At 47.9% G+C, this 22,166-nt stretch overlaps 1 protein-coding gene across 1 annotated transcript; it reads left to right on the top strand.

Moving 5' to 3' along the window:
• Positions 1 to 361: 361 nt before the first annotated feature.
• On the top strand, positions 362 to 2,074 carry DIO3 (iodothyronine deiodinase 3). The gene has a single exon (XM_084826705.1). The coding sequence runs from the start codon at positions 365 to 367 to the stop codon at positions 1,223 to 1,225; it is 861 nt and encodes a 286-aa protein (XP_084682831.1). The 5' UTR covers positions 362 to 364; the 3' UTR covers positions 1,226 to 2,074.
• Positions 2,075 to 22,166: the final 20,092 nt, after the last annotated feature.

The following is a 22,166-nucleotide window of genomic DNA, read 5'->3' as shown; positions in this document are numbered from 1 at the left end:
CCGTCCGGCGGCCGTGTCCTGCGCCGTGGCACGTCCCGCCGCACTCCTGGCCGGGCCGGGCCCGTCTCTCCCTCCTCCCCCCCCCCATTTCTTCCTCCTCCTCCTCGTCGTTCTCCTCTTCCCTGCCAGTGTATTTTTGGGTCATTGGAGCGGAGGGGTAGGTAATCCCCGGGCTCGAGTTCCAAAGGGGGCGGGTTCCTGGCCGGAGGTGGAGTCACTTTTTCATTTAAATCCCCGACTATAAAATGGGCTTAAGGAGAAGCGGGATCTCAGCGGCTCAGCCAGCCGGAGGAGTGGTGGGAGCGAGCGGCGGCGGCGACTCCGGCCAGAGCGTGCGCCCGCGGCGAGGGCTGCCGCCGCCGCGATGCTGCACTCGCTGGGCGCCCACACCTTGCAGGCGCTGAGCCAGGCGGCCGCCTGCGTGCTGCTGCTGCCCCGCTTCCTCCTGACGGCCGTGATGCTCTGGCTGCTGGACTTCCTGTGCATCCGCAAGAAGCTGCTCCTGACGGCGGCGGCGGCGGCCGGCGAGGAGGCGTCGGACGAGGAGGACGAGGCGGAGGCGGAGGGCGGCGGCGCCCCCGCGGACGACCCTCCGCTGTGCGTGTCCGACTCGAACCGCATGTTCACGCTGGAGTCGCTCAAGGCGGTGTGGCACGGGCAGAAGCTGGACTTCTTCAAGGAGGCGCACGTGGGCGCGGCGGCGCCCAACCCGGAGGTCATCCGGCTGGACGGGCGGACGCGGGCGCGCATCCTGGACTACGCGCGCGGCAAGCGGCCGCTGATCCTCAACTTCGGCAGCTGCACCTGACCGCCCTTCATGGCCCGCCTGCGCGCCTTCGAGCGCCTGGCCGCGCGCTTCGTGGACGTGGCCGACTTCCTGCTGGTCTACATCGAGGAGGCGCACCCGTCCGACGGCTGGGTCAGCTCGGACGCCGCCTACGACATCCCCAAGCACCAGTGCCTGCAGGACCGGCTGCGGGCGGCGCAGCTCATGCAGCAGGGCGCGCCGGGCTGCGCGCTGGCCGTCGACACCATGGACAACGCCTCGAGCGCCGCCTACGGGGCCTACTTCGAGCGCCTCTACATCGTGCAGGAGCGGCGCGTGATGTACCAGGGCGGCCGCGGGCCCGAGGGCTACAAGATCTCCGAACTCAGGCGCTGGCTAGACCAGTACAAGAGCCGCCGCCTCCCGGGCGGGCCCAGCACCGTGGTCGTCCAGGTGTAAGCCGCCGGCGCCGGCGGGGAGGAGGGAGCCGGGGCGGGGGCCCGGCGGCAGGGGGGTCCGCCTGCGGAGCCGGCCAGCAGCAAGGCCTCCCGCCCTTTCTCCCCCCATCGCGCAACTCCCAAGACTCGCAGCCTTTCCCCAACCGGGCGCCCTCCAGATGTGCTGGACTACGACGCCCAGCATCCACGCCCCCCCCCCCCCCGCCACGGAGAGTTCCCAGTGCGGGGAAGGCTGCCCAAGAGGCTGCTGTGTGAGTTTTCATGCAAGACGTGCCCGAGACTCTTTCGTTTCCACTATTCAAATCATGTTGATTTGCCCAAGCATCTGTTATTAACATTCGTTTCTGCGTGCAGTTATTTCGTATTTCTGTTTTGTTTCGAAGGCGTGCGTGCAAGAATAGAACTCTCTCTTTTGTGTGGGGGGACAGCGTTCACTCTTCTCCTGGACGTTTCTGGGTGTGTGCCTACAAGTGTGCGTGTGCGTGTGCGTGTGCGATTCCGGTGGGAAACGGTCTTCTGCCGAGGCGCACGTGTGTCTGTTGTCCAAGAGAGCCGTTTTCTGTGCGCAAGTGGCCTTCTGCCGTCCTGGCGAAGCCCTCTGCTGGGATTTCTAGTGTTTCTTTGTGATGACCGGTTTCGAAATGGTGGGTGCGACGCCAGGAAATCGAGTCTGATGTTCTGAGATGCCGGAACTACCAGTAAAAAAGACAAAAACAGAAACAAGGAAAACAAAAAAGCAAAAATGTCTATTTATGTGACCTCTCTGTGTTGGTTTTGGTTGGACTTCTTTTCTTTTTTGCAAAATGCCCGTTTTTTATGAACTTTTTATAACATTATTAATAAAGATAACTGAGTAAAGACACGCCTGGTCTGGATCTTTGGAACTGAAAGCAGAAGCGGAGGCAAAACGCCTCCCCGGCTGCTGTTCTGCCACTTGCACTGAGGACCGAGTTGTGGCTTACAGTGCAGAGCCCTGGCTACTTGCTTTTCGGGAGGGGGGTAAGGGTGCTTCGAGGGTTACACCTTTTTTTAAGGGTGCTTTGAGGGTTACACCTTGCATGACTCAGTCCTGAAAAGCGTTCACTAGAAAGCCAGAAAACCCGTGTTCTACCAAATCCTACTGATTTCTGGGGGATTGACTTCGTAATGATGAGTGTGATGTGGCCAAAACCAGTGCTTGAATTACAGGGGTTGGGGGATGGATCCCTTAAATTTTGTGATCCATCCCCCCACATACACACACACACACTGGATAATTGTGTTTTTTTAGGTTACAGGGGATGATTTGGCTAAAATGGGGGGAAATCGGGGTGGGCTTGTGGTTTTTATGAAGCCCCCCCAACTTATGCCACCCCCATTCAATCATTGGCCTAAATTTACCCCAACCTTCTCCATCCTGGTGTCCTCCAAATATTTTGGATGTCCGTTCCCATCAGCCCCAGGCAGCATGGGCTAAGGTCAGGAATTCTGGGAACTGTCATCCAAAACATCTGGCAGGCACCAAGGGTTGGTTCCAGATTGAGCTGGATCAACTGTGCTGATGGAAGTGGGCTTCTTTGCCCCCTCCTTCCCTTGGCAGCCTGTCCAGCCTCCTGAAAATGCTACACAGAGAGTCCGGAGACCCTGTTGAATGGAGTGAGCTGTGCTGTGGGTGCAGGGGGGGGAAGGGGGATCCCCAAAAGTCAGGCAGAGGGACCTTCAGAGCCCTTCTTCTCACGGAAGGCAGATCCTGGATCCAGCCCAACATACACACCGAGTCCCATTCAGCATGCAGTCTAAAGCTGGACCTCAAAAGCAGCTCCCACTCTGTTCTGGTGGGGCTTCATTCCCAAGTAAGCTTCAGTAAGACTGAAGAATATAAGAGACATCAAGGGTTTGCTGCTGTTAACTGCACAGAGTTCTTCGCACGTGTAAGGAAGGAGCAAACAACTGTGCAGGATGCCTTGTTTAAGGAGCGGTGGTGAGTCCTAAACCTCTCCAGAAGACATTCCAAAGGATGTTGAACTATCCTCCAAGCAAAGGGGAATAGTTGGAATCCCAACCAAATGTGTGTTCTAAACAGGAAAAAAAACAAGGAGATACCCCACACCCCCTTGTTATCTTTAAGACTTGGGTTACTTCAAAGCCCACATATTGCCCTTCACTGTGTTTACTTGTTGATGGCTATCTGTGCTGCCGACACCACCTTTGGTCCTAAGTATTACTAAAGTTTGAACAAGAATGGAAGAGCTGTGAAAGGGGCAGCCAGTTTAGCTGTCCTAAGTGAGGGCAATTGATTCCAAGTGATGGGAGAAGATGCTCCCTCAGTTGGAGCTTCATGGCCTTTGCTCAAAGGTAACCCTTTTCTGGGCAGTTGCTGCAGCATCAAATCTGTGTGTATCTAATCTTACACATTACATAAGAAACTTACCACCAGCTCAGAAATGTACCACGAGTAGAGGCTGGTGGCTCCGATTTCAGTGGAGCTGTAAATCCATCCTGGGTTCCAGTCAGAACCAACCAGAACTCTAAAGGGGCTATCCAAGGTCCTGAACCCTATCCCTAAATTAGGTTCAGCACCTTGGATAGCTCCTTTAGAGTTCTGGCTGGTTCTGATTGAAACCCAGAATGGATGTACATCCCCACCAAAGTCAGAGCCACCAGCCTCCACTGTGTACCACCCAGCTGCACAGATGTTTTCCACCAGGTCCAATAAGACTTATTCCTAAATATGCAAGAGTCAGGATTGCAGCATTATAGGCACAGTATTCTTTAGAAAATGCAACACATATTTCAGCCATTCTAAATCCTTTAATTCTGCTCATATGTTTGTTACTTATTTGATATCATTTATCAAATTTGTGTGTTTGTCTGTTAAATATATATGCTGCCCAGCTGGCTGTTCCCCTTGGGGCCATTTGCAATTACTTTTTAAAGAAAAAAAAAACTTAAACAAGAAAATAACAACCAAAATAATAAATGCAACAATGAAAATATCAAAATATCAAAACATTAAAAATAGTAGAGTCAGCAGCAAAGTGAATAATCAGAGCACCTGATTAGGAAATAAATGCCCATTGGAAAATAAAAGTCTTAACCCAGCATCTAAACATATAGACCCAGTTTGCATATAATGACAACCCAGAGTATGGGTTGAGGATGGCTTGTCATTGAATCATGGGTTGTCATTATGTGCAAACCCTGCACTCTGTGTTGTGAACCACAAACAAACCAGAATTCACAATGCAACAACAAACCATCAGTTCTCTTGTCATTACATGTGAACTAGGCCATACAGTGAAGATGCCTAGTAGATTTCCCTGGGAAGGGCATTCCACAGATGGGGGGCCACTACAGAGAAGGCTCTTTCCCTGTAGCTACCCGTCACACCATTGTTGGTGGTGACACCTAGAGAAGAGCCTCCAGAGATGACCTTAGCAATCAGACCAATCATATGTGGACTTAAATAGTCCCTAGATCCTGCTTACAACTACCTTTCCCCTTTGCCATTGCTCTTTAAATATGGCCCCAGTCACCTGGAACACCAACACCATGTCCCTTTAGTGTGGCAGCATGATATTTTGAACTGGACTGCCCTCTCCTAGCCCAGCAAAGATGCCTGCCCTGTTTGCTGTAATTTTCCACACCTCTGCAAGGAAGCCTGTTTCGTGCCAAGCCCTATCACCCCAATAACCCCAAGGGTCTACTACTTGCAGCTCAGCAAAGAACTGCTGTCTGTTGCGGTTTCCTCCTTATCTTCAAGGCTCTCTGTTTATTTCATTTCGGAAAGGAGGTATTACTCAAGCCCAAGTAGTTCGTTATGATGTAGTTTTAAATTATTATGGCATGGTTAGATGTTACATGGTATATAGAACAGGGGCAAGCAGGCTTCAAGCTTATAGGGTATACTTTGTTGTTGCTGTTGTTTTCTGTAACTCCAGGTTCCACCATGTGTGGCTTAGGGGCCAGATATGCACTTAGAATTAAAGATCAGGCTGCTTCTGAGCCCATGTTCAGCCCAGGAATTTGCTTTCAGTACCAGAACTGAGCTCACTCTTCTTTCCCCACAAATCCACTCCTGCTTTCCCCCCAAGCATTCTTCATTTCAGCAGCCTACTTTGAGGGTGAAGAGCCTTTTCATTTGTTATTATTATTAAACAACGGTGAGTCAGAAACCCATGGTGATCTACTGCAAATCACCCATATCCGGATGTACTTTCTGCTCACCCCTGGTATAGAATGCCAGCCAAAGACTGTCAGACCACCAACAGAGTCATAGTGTCTGAACAAGTAACCTATAACTTGAAACCAGTGTAGTGTGGTAGTTAAAGTGTTGGACTTTGACCAGGAAGATACAGGTTTGAATCCCTGCTCTGTTACAAAACTTAGTCAAGTCAGATTTTATATATATATTTGTACGTACATACATATGCACACTAGGGATGCTGGAGAAATCTGCAACAGAATCAAATGAATTCAGATTTCTATGAATCCAACCCACAGATTCCAGAGCAGACCAGCTTTTCCCATGGATTTGCATGGATTCCACGGATTTGCAGACTGTGTTTGTTTGTTTTAACTTTCCATAATTTTACACAAATTTAGTCATAGAAAAACACGTAAAATAAAAAAAATGCCCGCCAAAAATGCACATTTCCCCCATAGGCTAAAAGATGAAAATGCACATTTGGGAAGGGATTTGCACATTTTCACAAATGCAAATTTGGGGAACTGGAAAAAAAATCTGATTCCATCAACAGGTGGACAACTGGATGAAAGGCACCTGTCGATCTGTGAAACACAGATGAAATGGGTTTTACCAAATATGTACATCCCTAATACACACGCGCGCACACACACACACACCTTTTCTGCAATTACTGTGGTTTAAGGGGCTCACTAGCCTCATGAAGCCGTAAGGTAAGGGTGCAAAATCACAGCCTGCAGATCATGTCTAGCCCACCTGGCCATACCCCCTTCTCCTGATCACACCCCTTCCCCCCACCCCCCCTGACTGTTGATCATTTGCCTTACAGGACCCGGTTGTAAGATTTACCCAGATATAAGCACTTTGAATGCCGAAGAAGTGCCAAATAAATGCTAAGTGTTAGTACTGTCATTCTAGATCAGAGCTGCAGAGCCCCTTTCCCCAACCACCAATTATTTGGTGGTTTCCTGGCTTTTGTAGTTCTTTTCCCCATCCTAAGAGATTGAAGTGCCTCTCCTAAGGCACCAGCAGTAAGAGTTTTAAGCTAAAAGATGCCGGTATTTTGACCCCACCCCATTTGGCTTTCAGCTCCACCCACTTCTGGAATGCAGCCCCTGAGAGCTTCTCTGAAATTGAATTCAGCCCTTGGGCTTCAAGAGATTCTGCATCCATGTTGCAAAGGGAATAACTTTCCAAGTGGGGTGGTAGGTTATCTGACTTTTGGGTCACACTAGATTTAGGCAGAGGTTCCATCTTAACCTATAGCTCTCTGGGCGTTTCATAAATTGGGTTGTGTCCTGAAGGACATTACTGCGCCTTTAAACAGCAAGCGTGTCATTTCTGTGGCTATATTTGGGCTGCCCCTTCCCCTGTTCTCGGGAGTGCTCTGGCTTCAAGCCCTGGCTCCGACCCCACACGGCAGCCTGCTAGCGCGATGGCATCATCCAGCTCCTCATAACAATTGTGCAGTTTGCATAACATCTTGCACAATCAAAGGCTAATACCATGTGATCATTATCAGATATTGGGGCAAACAAAAGCATGCCTCCATGCACATGCATAGCAATGTTTAATCTGGCATGTCGAGCTTTGGTTTAAAAGCTGACAATAGTAACAAAATCAACCAGTCATTAAATGTCAACACTGTTCTAAAGGTAGTCCTCAGATTACAGGGGATGAAGGTATGATCATGCCCCCCTCACTTGTCAAATCTTCCCTGTCTCCCCATCCTTTAGCCTGGTTCTCGCCACCATATCTCTCTGTGGCTATGTCCCTGGCTCTGCTGGAGGAAGGAATACACGAAATGCCAAGGCAGAAATGTTAGGAGTTCTTCAGATAGCTTTGCATCATTACTTTGTCACCCTTCTCCTTTATTATGCCCCATTCCTCCTCCAAGAAGTATGTCTCTCTTAAATACCACAACTGAGAAATTCCTATTGAAATCTCTGCGCGCACATGAAAATGGCATCCAAGCAGGGGCTGTTTCACACATTACAGCAGGGGTGTTGAACCTCAGGCCTGTGAACCAAATCCAGCCTGTTTGGGGTACCAATGAAGACTACCAAGAATCCCCAGATGGCCACACCCCCTTCATCAGGCCCCAGCCCTTTTCCCCACTGGAACACAGCCCCCAAGAGTCCCTCCAAATTTGACCTTTGGGCTGAAAGAGTTTCAATTAGCAGTCAGCAAACCCAGGTTCATCAGCAGTCTGCAGCTACTCTCAGCACACTGACAAATGCTACTACAGGATATGTGCTTCACACTTTACCTTGCTAGGGATTACTTACATCTTATTCATTCATTTATTTCATTGATATCCTGCCTTTCTTCCAAGGAACTCAAGGTGGCATCCATGGTCCTCCCCCTGCATTTTATCCACAACTTTGTGAGGTAGGTTAGGCTAAGAGTTAGTGACTGGCCCAAGGTCACTCAGGGAGCTTCATGGCTGGATGGGGATTTGAACCTGGGTCTCTCCAGTCCTAATTTGACACTCAAACCACTACACCATGCTGGCTGTGTTGCACTGCTTCTGTTCTTCCAGAGAAGGATTTCCATTTTAATTACCAAGTGGAGAGTTACCTCTGGATCACTACAGCAACCAAAATGACTTGGGTGAAGAATCTGGCTCTTTGCACCCTACTGTAGAACCATCAGTCAGCTATTTCTTCACATATTGATTGATCCAATTTGTAGCCCACCTTTCTGTCTCTTGGGAGTTGCTATAGAAGTACATTTAGGGCACAATCCTATGCATGTTTAGACAGAAACAAAAGTCCTATAACTCCATGCTGGCTAGGGAATGCTGGGAGTTGTAGGGATTTTTTCTGTCTAAACATCCACAGGATTGCACCCTTAAAGTAGTTACCACATGTCCTTCTTGCGGACATCTCCATCCACCTGGTTTCAACTATGAGTAAGCAGAAGTGCCAAAAACCTTCTCACCTGCCCAGAAGGCATAGACGCAGGGGCCAATCTAGACGTGATGCTATTCATGCAAGTAGTTGTAGTCCAACACAGCTGGAGGGCACCAGGTTCAGGAAGGCTGTTTTAAGTAAACAAGAGGCATAGAAGGGTCCAATCTGGATCCAGACTCTACCAGGGATAGAGGAGAGCTTTGCTTCCTGCTTTGTTGCACTGCAGAGGAGAATCTTCATTTTAATGACCAAAAGGGGCTCCCAAGCAGGATTGCAGAGCCCTTCCTCCATATCTGATCTCTGTGTTAGAAGAAAAGTTTCCACCTGCTCAAAACAGTGATTTCTTTCCAATGCAAATGGAGGCATCCAATTTGGGTTGAAACCACAGCAGTGGGGGAGAGTTAGACCCATCTGTACATACATACATACATATACACACACACACACCAAGTTCCCAGTCCAGATTTGGGACAATAGTAGCCATTGTTTTATTTTTTAAAAAACAACATTCACACCATTAGTAGTTGTGTGAATGGGTGTTATTATTTGGCCCTAAGACTGCCCCTGAAGCTACACTGCCATGGAAGCTTGTGTTGCAGTGATCTGGATGGAGAATGAAATAGACCCTTTTGCCTGAATGGTGCTGCCACCCAAAAAGCACTTGCCCATTTCTGTTTTATGTTGCTAGTATTATATTTTAACAGTGCTTCTCATGAATATCTATACATTCCATGTTCACATGCCCAACCAATGGTTAAGTTACAGGTCAGTGCTCTGCTAATGGCATATGGCCAGCATAGATAGGGCATCACTTTTAAATATGGCCCCAGTCCCTTTTGTATGACATGAGGGATGTATAAGAAATTCATCTCAGTTTGTTTATGACCATAATTTACTGCGTTCACACCTCCAAAGACTGAATGTGGCCAAAACCCAGCTGGTGGCCAAAGTCCGTACACTTCTGAGTCTGCAATGTGATTTGCAGAAGATGCCCCCACCAAAAAAAAACATTCAAAAGTGTGTACATTTGAACAATGGATGCAAAAAAAATGTGCACAAAGTTAAGGAATGTGAGAAAAATGCATACATTTTAAAAATGAACACATTTGATGCATATGTTTGGGGAAATGCATGAGAAAATGCCCTTGATTTTGTGTGTGAAAAGACAAAAACAGAGCTCGAAATCTGATATGGGCACAAGCTGGACCAAGCTTCGAGGTGGAATTTGGAGAACCTCCACAAGCTCACGTTTTGCTGATTCACATATCTCTATGTGACATTTTACACTGGACCTCTCCTCTCTTAGCCCAGAAAGAAATATATGAAGATTGAGTAAGGAGGTGCTGAAAAAGCCCTGCGCCCTTTGCCGTAACTTTCCACATCTCATCAAGAAGTCCTGCCTCATGCTGATGAGTGCCGTGACCCTAATAACCCAGAGAGTCAACTGTTTGCAGTTGAGCAAAGAATTGCTATCTGTTGCGGTTTCCTCATTATCTTCATGGCTCTCTGTTTATTTGATTTGAGCAAGGAGGTATTACTCCAGGTCAAATGGTTTATTTACTTATTATTTAATGAGAGCCAGTGTGGTATAGTGGTTAGAGGGTTGGACTGGGAGCTGGGAGATCCAGGTTCTAGTCTCCACTCAGCCATGGAAGCTCACTGGTTGACTTTGGGCCAGTCACAGACTCTTAGACCAACTTACCACACAGGGTTGTTGTTGTGAGGATAAAATGGAGAGGAAGAGGATTATGTATGCCACCTGGGGTTCCTTAAAGAGGAAAAAAGGCAGGATATAAATGTAATAAATAATTTATTTTATAAATCCTCAGTGGTCCTTCTCCGTGAGCCCCTGCCAAAGGAAGTGAGGCGGGTGGCTACTAGGAAGAAGGCCTTTTCTGTTGTGGCACCCTGGCTGTGGAGTGAGCTCCCTAGTGAGGTTCGCCTGGCACCTACATTGTATTCCTTCTGGCGCCAGGTGAAGACCTTTTTATTTTCCCAGGCATTTTAGCATTTTAGCTTTCTAGTCTTTTAGCTTTGCTGTTTTAAATCTGTATTTTAAATCTCTGCATTGCTGCTAGGTTTTATTCTGGTTTTATTCTGGTTATATTGTGGTTTTACAATAGTGTGGTATAGTGGCTAGAGTGCTGGACTGGGAGCCGGGAGATCCGGGTTCTAGTCCCCACTCAGCCATGGAAGCTCACTGGGCGACTTTGGGCCAGTCACAGACTCTCAGCCCAACCTACCTCACAGGGTTGTTGTTGTGAGGACAAAATGGAGAGGAGGAGGATAATGTAAGCCACCTTGGGTTCCTTGCAAGAGGAAAAAAGGTGGGATATAAATGCAATAAATAAATAATTGTGGGTTTAATGCTTTAATATTTTATATTGTTTTACTGTGTGCTTTTTGGTTTTAATTTTTGTGAACCACCCAGAGAACTTCAGCTATTGGGCAGTATAGAAATGAAATAAATAAATAAATAAATAAATAATGATTATTGAATAGTTAGTTGTTATTACGTGGTCTAGAAAACCAGCCTAACACTGGCAGACCACCAACAAAAAAAGATTGCAACCAGATGAAATCAATGGGCTGAGGCTTAAGGAAACGCCATAGCTCAGTGATAGAACACATACTTTGCATGCAGAAGGAGCCATGTTTAATCCCTGCCATCTCCAGGTAAGGCTAGAAATGAATCCTTCCTGAGACCCTAAAGAGCCGCTGCCAGTCAGTGTTGACAATACTGGCCTAGCTGGACTGATGGTCCAACTCAGTATAAAGCAGCTTCCTGTGTTCCTAATGGGACTTCAGTTAGTAATTACCAATTTAACTTATTTCAATGGATCTGAAGAATCCTGGATCCACTCCATTGTGTTTGATTTGATCAAGGAGGTATTACTCAAGCTCAGGTGATGATTGATTGATTGCAATTCTTTTTTAAAGAAAATACATGGTGAGATGTTAACATGGTATAGAATATCACTGTCTGAAACTATCAATAGAATCATAGTGTTTGACCAAGTAGCCCATAGCTCTGAAGTGGTGAGTTTTAGTGGTTAGAACAGCTCTCCCCAACCTTGTACCCTCCTTGATATTTTGGACTTCAACACCCATCAGGCCCAGCCAGCATGGTCAATAGTCAGGAATGGTGGGAGTTGTCTGAAACATCTGGAGGGCACCAGGTTGTGGAAGACTGGGTCAGAACAAAGACCAAGAAGACCTGGATTCAAATCCTGGTTCAGCCCCACATAAAGGCAGATGGGACTTTTGCATACACACACACACACACACACACCTTTTCTGTAATTATTCAGTGGGATTCAGGATCTGCCTTCCATGAGAAGAAAGGACCTTCCATAAAAGGAAGGGCTTCACTGGTGGATGGCCCCTCCACCTGATTTTTGGGGATCCCACCTCCCCACATGCCACAGCTGTATGGGGAGGGGGAAGTAATTTTGAGATAAAAATGGAGGGTTTGCCTTTGAGGAAAGCGTTTTCATGTGCAAGTCCCAATCTCTCCCCAATATTTCAGCCCTCTGCTGCACCATACCCCATTCTGTTCTGGAGGGTCCGCCAACCCTCAGAAGAACCTTTTTTGTGGAAGTGGGAAATGTGGGTTTGGAGTAGTGCTGGCTTTAGGTTTTTGAGGCCCTTTGGACCAGACAGCCATGGTCCCACTCCCTCAATGAGCCTACCTTCTCACCACCATTGTCACCTGCTGCTGTTGCTTCTCTTCCTCTTCCTCATTGTTGCTACCACATGCTTGCTTGCCAGGCACAGAGCCAGTGGCATCTACTGCTCCTCCTTCTCTCCATCACTGTTGTCTGGGCCAGAGCGAGAGGCAGGTGAGCATTTATTTATGCATTTATTTAAAATATTTCTTGGCCGCCTTTCAGGGCAGAAGCCCTCCCAAGGCAGCTTGCAGCAATAAAATACATAAAAACAGTTAAAATATTAAAAGTGATGAAAACAATAAAAACAACAATAAAAGCCAACAATAAAACCAGCAACAATGTTAACAGGTAAACAAGGAGGTTGCAATGGGGAGGAAGAGGAACACGTTGTGTGAGCAGAACTGCTTTCCACTAAGGTGGATCCACCACTGGATGGATGGATGGATGGATGGATAGATAGATAGGGTGGGGGACAAATACCAGGAAGCTTGCTGTTGTGCTGCAACAGTGTCTTTGGGCAAGATCCATTTTATCTATCAGTGAGCATGCTGAAATCTAAAAACAGTGATAAATTAACTTTTTAACTATCCTAAGCCAGGCACTCTATCACAGATCCTTGTTTGCCTAAGTCTCCCAGAAATCTCTGTTTTACCTTGGGCTCTCTGACTGTGCAGTGACAAATAAATTCCTTCTGAAGGGCTTTTTTTTTGAGTTACCAGTGGCTGGGGAACAGGCGTGGCTGAGGGCTCTTGCCTTCATCATGCCTTGCTTGTGAGCTTCCCAAGGCATCTCGCTGGCCGATGCAAGGAACACATTTTGGGCCTAGACCAGGGAGTTGAGCCTCTTTCAGCCCAAGGGCTGAATTCCATTTTGGAGAAGCTCTTGGGGGCGGGGGTGCATTCCAACAATGGGTGGGGATGAAGACAAAGGGGGAGGGGACAGAAATATCAGCATATTTTGGCATAAACCTCTTACTGACAGTAACCCAGCCTTAGGAGAGGCATTTCAACCTCTTAGAATGGGGGGGGCGGTTTGCACAAAAGCCAGAAAACCACCAAATGAGTGGTGGTTGGGGGAAAGGAAGTGGGGCCAGGAGAAGTGGGCGTGACATCTGGGGAATCCCAGAGGGATTGGGCCCTGAGGAGGGCAGGGTTTGGCCACCATGCCTGAGGTTTATGACCGCTATCCTGGAGGGGCCTTTCGTCTGATGCAGCAGGGCTCTTCTTCTGTTCTTAGGGATGTCTCAGAAAAAGATCACAACATAGGTTAGATGCACTCAGGCAGGAATCTCCATAAACATTTTCTGGAGATTTCTGACACGCTTGTTGCCACCTTGATACTGGCTATTCCCCTAAGTGCAATTCTGTTGTTGGTGGTTTGATAGTACTTGGTTGATTTATATTGTGTAGTACAGGGGTGGGCAGCCTGGTTGTCTACAGATGTTTTAGCCTACAAATTCGATAAGCCCCTACCAGCATGGCCAGTGGTCAGGGATACAAAGCGCCTGGAGGGCACAAGCTTCCATATCCCTGATGTAGCATCTAACCACTTTGTGTTGAGTGCAGCAAAACCCTACCGGAGGAGAGATTAGAAATTGTTCCATGCACCATCAGGTGCTTTTGCTTACATTTGCCCCCTTGCAGTAAACAATGGGGGAGGAAAAGGCTTTCAAACCTCCCCCGTATTCATAAGAACTGCTTGAGAGGCAAATGTAGGTAAAAGCACCAGCTAAGCACTCAAATATCATGCACCTGGATCTCTGGATAACAGCCTATGGTTGCAACACAGCAAACATGTGCAGCATTGGCACATTCCTTTTTTTTTTTAATCAACAGCATACATGTGCATTTGCAAGCAATCAACAGCACTCACTCACACACACAGTGCTGGCCTTAAACTTTTTTGCACCTGGAACAAAAGATGATGATGATGATGATGATGATGATTAAATTTTTTAATCGCCCATCTGGCTGGTCACCCAGCCACTCTGGGTGATGTACAACATACAATAAAACAGTTTAAAACAATAAAATTCTACAATAAAAACATTTTCTAAAATACCCTAACCCACCCCAAATGCCTGCCTGAACAACCACGTTTTTAATGCACAACGGAAGCTCATTAAAGAGGGGGCATGACGGAGTTCCCTAGGGAGGGAGTTCCACAGAGTGGGGGCCACCACAGAAAAGGCCCTCTCCCTCGTCCCCACCAGTCTAGCTGTCCTGGCTGATGGGACAGAGAGAAGGCCATCCGAGGCTGATCTTGTTAAGTGGCCTGTCTGGTGCTGCTGGAGGTGCTTCTTAAGATAGGCTGGGCCGGGACCATATAGGGTTTTAAAGGTCAAAACCAACACTTTGAATTTGGCCCGGAAAACAACTGGTAACCAGTGCAACTCCTTCAGCACTGGAGTGATGTGATCTCGCCGGCGGCTGCCTTTAATCAGGCGAGCCGCCGCGTTCTGTACCAGCTGCAGTTTCTGAACCGTCTTCAAGGGTAACCCCATGTAGAGTGCATTACAGTAGTCTAAACGAGAGGAAACCAGGGCATGTACTATCGATGGGAGCAGATGGTCGGGAAGGTAGGGGCGCAGCCGCGGTATCAGATGGAGTTGATACAGCGCTGTCGGGCTCACAGCTGACACCTGAGCCTCCATGGACAGCTGGGAGTCCAAAATGACCCCCAGGCTGCAGACCTGGTCCTTCAAGGGTAGCTGTACCCCATTCAACACCAGGTCAACATCCCCCAACCTCCTCTTGTCTCCCACCAAAAGTACCTCGGTCTTGTCAGGGTTCAGCTTCAGCTTATTCCTCCCCATCCAGCCACTCACCATCTCCAGACATTTGGACAGGGATTCTACAGCCAACCTTGGTGAAGAGTTGAATGAGAGGTAGAGCTGCGTGTCACCCGCATATTGATGACACTGCACCCCAAACCTCCTGATGATAGCCCCCAGCGGTGTAACATAGATGTTAAATAGCATCGGGGAGAGGATGGAACCCTGTGGCACCCCACAAGTGAGCAGCCACGGGTCCGAAACCTCCTCTCCCAGTGCTACCCTCTGGTACCTGCCGGAAAGGAAGGACCGGAACCACCGCAATACGGTGTCCCCAATGCCCAACCCCTCCAGGCGGTCCAGGAGGATACCGTGGTCAATGGTATCAAAAGCCACTGAGAGATCAAGGAGAACAAGGAAGGAGCATTCACCCCTATCCAGAGCCCTCCTCATATCATCTACCAAGGCGACCAAGGCCGTTTCTGTCCCATGCCCAAGCCTGAAGCCCGACTGAAATGGGTCTAGATAATCAGTTTCTTCCAAGTGTGCCTTCAACTGCATCGCCACCACCCGCTCGATCACCTTGCCCAAAAATGGCAGATTTGAGACTGGGCGAAAGTCGTTCAGAACTTGAGGATCCAAGGAGGGCTTCTTTAAGAGCGGTCTTATCACTGCCTCCTTGAGGGCTGATGGCATCACTCCCTCCTCAAGGGAGGCGTTCACCACTGCCCTGATCCCCTCACCCAGTCTCTCTCTGCAGCCCATAATGAGCCAAGATGGGCAAGGATCAAGTAAGCAGGTGGTCAGCTGTACAGATGAAAGCACCTTGTCCACTTCATCAGGAGGAAGAAGCTGGAACCGATCCCACAAAACCGGTTTGCCACAGGCCGCCTCTTGCTCACTAACAGTATCCACAGCGTGCAGAGTAACACACCTAATCTGATCAATTTTATCTGCAAAGTGCCTTGCCAAGGCGTCACAGGAGGCCTTAGAATGCTCCAGTGGTTCCGGAGCCACAGGACCGACAAGGCTCCGGACCACTTGGAACAGCCTCCTGGGACAGCACTCTGCAGACGCGATAGAGGCAGCATAATATTCCTTTTTTGCTGCCTTCACCGCCACGTGATAGGCTGAAGATATAGCTATAGCCCGTGTCTGATCGTCTTTGGAGCGAGACTTCCGCCACCGGTGCTCTAGCCTTTTCACCTCCTGTTTCAGAGCTCGTAACCACGGATTGAACCATGGTGCAGTCCGAGCCCTGTTCAGGGGGAGAGGGCGTTTCGGAGCCACCCGATCTAATGCCCCAGTGATTGCGGCTTTCCAGCCACCCACCAGGGTCTCAACCAAGTGGCCGTTGGCGTGCCCCAGAGAATCCCCAAGCGCGTTCAGGAATCCATTTGGATCCATAAGACGCCTGGGGCGGACCATTTTAATGGGTCCTCCACCCCTGTGGAGGGGTTGTGGAACCGAGAAGTCCAACGTCACCAGATAGTGATCTGACCATGACAAGGGGGTGGTGGATATACCCCCGACTTCCAGATCACTCCCTGCTTCTCCAGAAACAAACACAAGGTCTAGTGCATGACCGGCTACATGGGTGGGCCGAGTTAGACTATGGTGCAGCTCCCAGGAGGCCATGGTCTCCATGAAGTCCCAAGGTGCTCCTGTGAGGATGGCCTCTGAATGTACGTTGAAGTCCCCCAACACCAATAAGTTAGGGGACTGTACACGCACATCAGAGACCACCTCAAGCACCTCAGCCAGGGAGTCAGTTATGCAACGGGGTGGACGGTACACGAGCAGAATCCCCAGACTGCCCTTCGGGCCCAACCACCAATACATGCACTCAGCAACCTTGGTCTCCTGGAGAGGGGGTCTGGTGAAGACCAAGGACTCTCGGTAGATAACAGCCACTCCCCCTCCCCGATCCCCAGCCCTCAGCTGCTGTGCATACGAAAATCCAGCTGGACACATGGCTGCAAGGGTTGGAGCAGCAGCCTCGGCCAGCCAGGTCTCGGTAATACATGCCAGGTCTGCACCCTCATCCAGGATCATGTCATGGATGAGGGAGGTTTTCTGGGTAACAGACCTGGCATTGCAGAGCAGCAAACGAAGGCCAGAAGATGGAGTCATGCCTCCCCCAGCCATCCTTTGGCTCTGGACAGGCCTGGAGCAGGGACAGATATTACACATCTCTCCCTTGTTCCCCTTACCTGGCATGGCCTGCCCCTAGCGCTCCGCCAGCGCCTGCCGCCCAGCCTCGGTATGTTCTGGCCCCCAACACTCCCCCCACTGCCTCCATCAGTGCTCTCAACCAGAGCGCGCTCGCTCTTTCTCTCTCTCTCTCTCACACACACACACACACACACACACTCATGCTCTCTCCCTTTTAAAAAACAAATACACACCAAGACAGAGATTGGAACACAAAATAATAACACTTGACATTGGTATCATATATTTAGAAGTGTTCAAAGCATTCATTTATTCCATTTATACCCCACTACCACAAGATATAGTGATGGCCACCAATTTGATGGCTTTAAAAGAGGGTTAGACAAATTCCTGGAGGAGGCAGCTATCAATGGCTACTAGTCCTGATGGCTATATGCTATCTCCAGTATCAGACAGTATGCCTCTGTACATCAGTTGCTGGGGAACATGTGTGGGAAGGGTGCTGTTGCACTCATGTTCAGCTTGTGGGTTTCCTGTGGACAGCCAGTTGGCCACTGTGTGAACAGAATGCTGGACTAGATGGACCCTTGGTCTGATCCAGCACACCTTTTCTTGTGTTCTCTTCTACTTGAATAACAATCCAGGATCAGAAATTAACATAAATAATGCCAGAGAGGGACAAAGGTAACTGAACCCTGTTTTAAAAACAATACTCGTAACCATTCCACTGTACCAGTTCACTAGACAGCCCCTCTGAAATCTCCAAAATCCCCAGTTCGGCAATTGTGCTGTCAGGACAGGACAAGAAGTCTCATTGAACAGAATGAGCAGGAAGCCCCCCCCCACACACACACACACACACACACAAAACAGGGCTGGCTTACCACACGTTGAAGTAATACACACATTACCATCTAAAGAGGGGGCATCCCATAATACCATTAAGTCCAGAGTCTAAAATTACCTCCCTGCACCACTGCAGTTGGGCAATACTTTCTTTGAGAGCCAACCAAAAGAAAGGTATTGCCCAACTGTGGATTTTGGCAGGGTTTTTTTTTCTTATGGACACATTGGCTATCTTTCCTTCCATGCCCCTCTGGAATCTGCCACCTAAAATGGACTGTGATAAACCTGCTGGTGCCAAAGAAAGCTTTGCTCCAAAGCTAATGGGGGGGGGCAGTGGTGAAGTGGAGACAGGGCTCGCAGGGATGTCATGCCAGCATTTTTCTATTAGCAGGGCCATTGATGTCATCTGCCACCCGCACCCCGAATTCCTTGCTTTCTTTGAGCTTAGCTGCAATTCTCACAGTAGCTGGGAAAAATGAATTTTTTGTGTTGTTCCTTGTTATAATGCAAAGCATTTTGGGGTGGCTTGGTCCACAACACTACTGGGGGGGGAGGCATTTTCAGCATGGCTGGTGTAGACAATGCTGAGTTCAATGTGGTCTACACTGATTGGCAGCAGCTCTCCAGGCTTTCAAACAGGAGACTTTCCCAGGCCTACCAAGCAATAGAACCTGGAACCTTCTGCAGGCAAAGTATGCATTCTACCTAGGGATGTATGGATTTTGTACAATCCATTGCATCTGTATTTCATAGATTGTCAGGCATATTTCATTCTATCATAAGCTCATTGACAGAATCAGGGATTTCTTGATTTCCCAAACATGCATTCACTTTGGAAAGTGCACACTTGCACAAATGTGCACTTCTGAAAATGCACAAATGCACAAATCCTCCCCCCCCCCATGCACATTTCCATGCTTTAGCCTTTAGGGGAAATACTCATTTTTATGTTGGTGGTGTTGTTTTGTATTGTTCTACAACTACCTTTGCATACAATTCCAGAAAGTTTTAAAAAATGGTCTGCAAGTCTGGTCTGCTGTGGAATCCATGGGTCAGATTCATAAAAATCCAAACTCATTTGAATCCATTGTGGATTTCTCCGACATCCCTAATTCTACATTTAACTCTGACAAAGGGCTAGAAATCTATTTTGCAATCCTACCATCCCATGAGTAGTCAAATTTCTTAAGAAAACTGGCATCATGTCTCTCTCTAGGGGCTTCCCTTAGAACAACACATGTTGTATCTCTCCCCAAAAGAGAAGAGTAGCCTATAGTGATGGCAATCAATTTGGATGGCTTTGAAGGGGAATAGACAAATTCATGGATGATAAGGCTGCCAAGGGCTACTAGTCATGATGGGTATATATTACCTCCAGTATCAGAGGCAGTATACTTCTGTATGTCAGTTGCTGGGAAACATGAGCCGGAGGGTGCTGTAGCGTTCATGCCTTGCTTGTAGGCTTCCCGTGTGCATCTGGTTGGCCACTGTGAGAACAGAATTCTGGCCTAGATAACCCTTTGCTCTCATCCAGCAGGGTTCTTCTTATTTGTTGAAATATTGTTCTTTTCTATAAGTGAAACAGGCACATCTTTTCCAGTACCTTGAATCAAATCTGGTAGATCAGCAAGGGGCCAGATAAAACTGCCAGCCTGTGGCCCACTGCTTGTCCATTCCTGTTAATTGGCTTGCTAGAAGCTGTTGTTTTTCTAAACACTTCCCATCAGTAAAAAAAAAAAAAAAAAAAATGAATTCAGCATGAATGGTGGGAAAATCCCTCCAAAAGCTCATCCTTCCCATTTGCACAAATCAAGGTTATCTGATCCCATTGTCTCAGCCTCTTCTCCAAGTGAATCATAGCCTGCAATCCCACCAGGCATTGGTCATTCTTAGAGACTTGTTTCAATCAGATTAGAATGAAGGACTCCAGCTCTGACAAAGCCCATGCATATCACATGTACTTTCAGCTGATAAGAGTGCACTGAGAAACGTCAAAAACAAATTAACAGACCTTTATTTCCTCTTTCTTTCTCTACAAAAAATCCTTCAATATATGACGAACAGTGATCAAAAGGATGACAAATTTCAGCAAAATAAATCATGTGGTGATCATGTCATTTCAATATTTAAACACAGAAGGAGATAGATCCAAATAAACATGTATAGGAGTTGGATACAAATCATGCAAGAGAATTCAGGCAATATAAGGGGTGGGTGTGTGTGTGTGTGTGTATATATATATATATATATATATATATATATATATTCACCGCAGACAGTGACTGTAGCCATGAAATTAAAAGACACTTGCTCCTGGGGAAGAAAGCTATGGCAAACCTAGAAGGCATAGTAAAAAGCAGAGACATCACCTTGCCGACAAAGGTTCATATATTCAAAGCTATGGTTTTCCCAGTAGCAACGTATGGCTGTGAGAGCTAGACTATAAGGAAGGCTGAGCGCCAGAGAATGCTTTCGAACTGTGGTGCTGGAGAAGACTCTTACGAGTCCCCTGGACTGCAAGGAGGTCAAATCAGTCCATCCTAAAGGAAATCAACCCTAACTGCTCATTGGAAGAACAGATACTGAAGCTGAAGCTCAAATATTTTGGCCACCTAATGTGAAGAGAAAACTCCCTGGAAAAGACCCTGATGCTGGGTAGGATTGAAGGCAAAAGGAGAAGGGGATGACAGAGGATGAGATGGCTAGATAGCATCACCGATGCAATGAATATGAACTTGAGCACACTCCGGGAGAGAGCGGAGGACAGGAAGGCCTGGTGTGCTATGGTCCATGGGGTCACGAAGAGTCAGACACGACTGAACGACTGAACAACAACAACAAATTCATATATATATATATATGAGAGAGAGAGAGAGAGAGAGAGCGAGCACATTCTATAAGATGGATATAGCAAAGGAAAATAGAAAGAACCAGGATATATTCTGGTTATTTCATTTTCCGTATGTATATATTCTTACATTATTTTTATTTATTTATTTATTTCATTTCTATGCCGCCCGATAGCCGAAGCTCTCTGGGCGGTTCACAAATAATATATAGTATTAATATTACATCAGAATTAATCTGTGGTTAACTTCTTCTTGTGTTTAAAGGGTTATTTTATCATTTATTTATGACATGGGAGGAAGGGTGGGTTTCCCTTCTCAAAGCTAGAAAAACGCAGCCTTTCTCTAGTACTGAGCACTGAGCAGGATGTGGGAGAAGGGTGGGGCATTGAACTGAAGCTGATGGACCAGATGGGGGACCCTCATAGGCAGGAAGTTCCCCATCCTTGCTGTACTGTGTTGTATGTGGGGCTATCCTTGAAGATTATCTAGAAGCCTCAGCTAATGCAGAATGTGGCTGCCAGAATTTTTAACTTGCCTAGCCAAGTGGAATCATATTACAGTGATTGTGAAGAAGCTGCACAGGCAGTGACTATTCATTTCTGAGCACAGTTCAAGGTGCTGGTGCTTACCTTTACGGCTCTAACTAGCTTGGGACCCGAAAACCTGAGGAGCACCTCTCCCTGCATCAGCCTGCCCATGCTTTGAGATCTCCAGGGGAGGCTCCGCCCCAAGTGCCTGTCTGCCTATGGCTGGATCAGGCTCAGCGTTGAGTTAAACTACGGGACAATCCGAAAGAAAGTCAATGAGCAGGCAACGGTCAAAGGCACAGTTTTACCAGGCAAGAGGGAGAGTTCCAAGAGAGGTATGAAGAGCAGCCAAGGTCAAGACACAGATAAACACTCAGATACAATACACAGCCCAAGAAGCAGAGTCGAGCAGGAGTCCGAGGTCAATCACAAAGGTTCAATCACAGAGTGAGGTCAGGAAAACACAGGATACAAGGCATTAGATGCTTGTGGAAGAGGACGTTTCCAGCAACTGCTAGACTGATACTGCAGGCTTATATTGCCAGAGCTTCCTGAGCCCCACCCAGGGCTCAGCTGCAGTTTGTTACAGGCCTTGCTCCCAAGGAGTCCCTTCCTCTCAAAGAGTCCTTCTGTCCATTCAGCACTTCTTCTTAAAGGAGCCCTACTGGCCTGCCTCTTGAAGCAACAATACCCTCAGGGGCTAGGTGGTCTCCTAGCCTCTGCCTCAGAGGCAGAACTCCCCTTCTCCTGTGGAACCCAGGTCATCTCCCCTGAGGGCCAAGGCTCCCCCCCACCCCCAGTCTCCTGCCATGGGTGGCTCCTTGGTGTTGACCATCTCTAGGAGCTCTAGCTTCTCCTCAGAAGAGGATTTCTTCAGTGGCAGTATGACAGTACCCTTGTTGGCAGGGGGAACATGCTATGCAACAACTAGAGAAAGAGCCTTCTCTGGGATGGTGCCCTGGTTATGAAATATCATCCCAAAAGAAGTATGACAAGGGTG

The sequence above is a fragment of the Heloderma suspectum genome, chromosome 1 (genome assembly GCF_057233095.1).
Source record: "Heloderma suspectum isolate Gila_16-S chromosome 1, 16-S_ref, whole genome shotgun sequence".
Classification (NCBI taxonomy): domain Eukaryota; kingdom Metazoa; phylum Chordata; class Lepidosauria; order Squamata; family Helodermatidae; genus Heloderma; species Heloderma suspectum.
The sequence above is the reverse complement of the archived record's forward strand: the minus strand, read 5'-3'. Positions and strand labels throughout refer to the sequence as shown.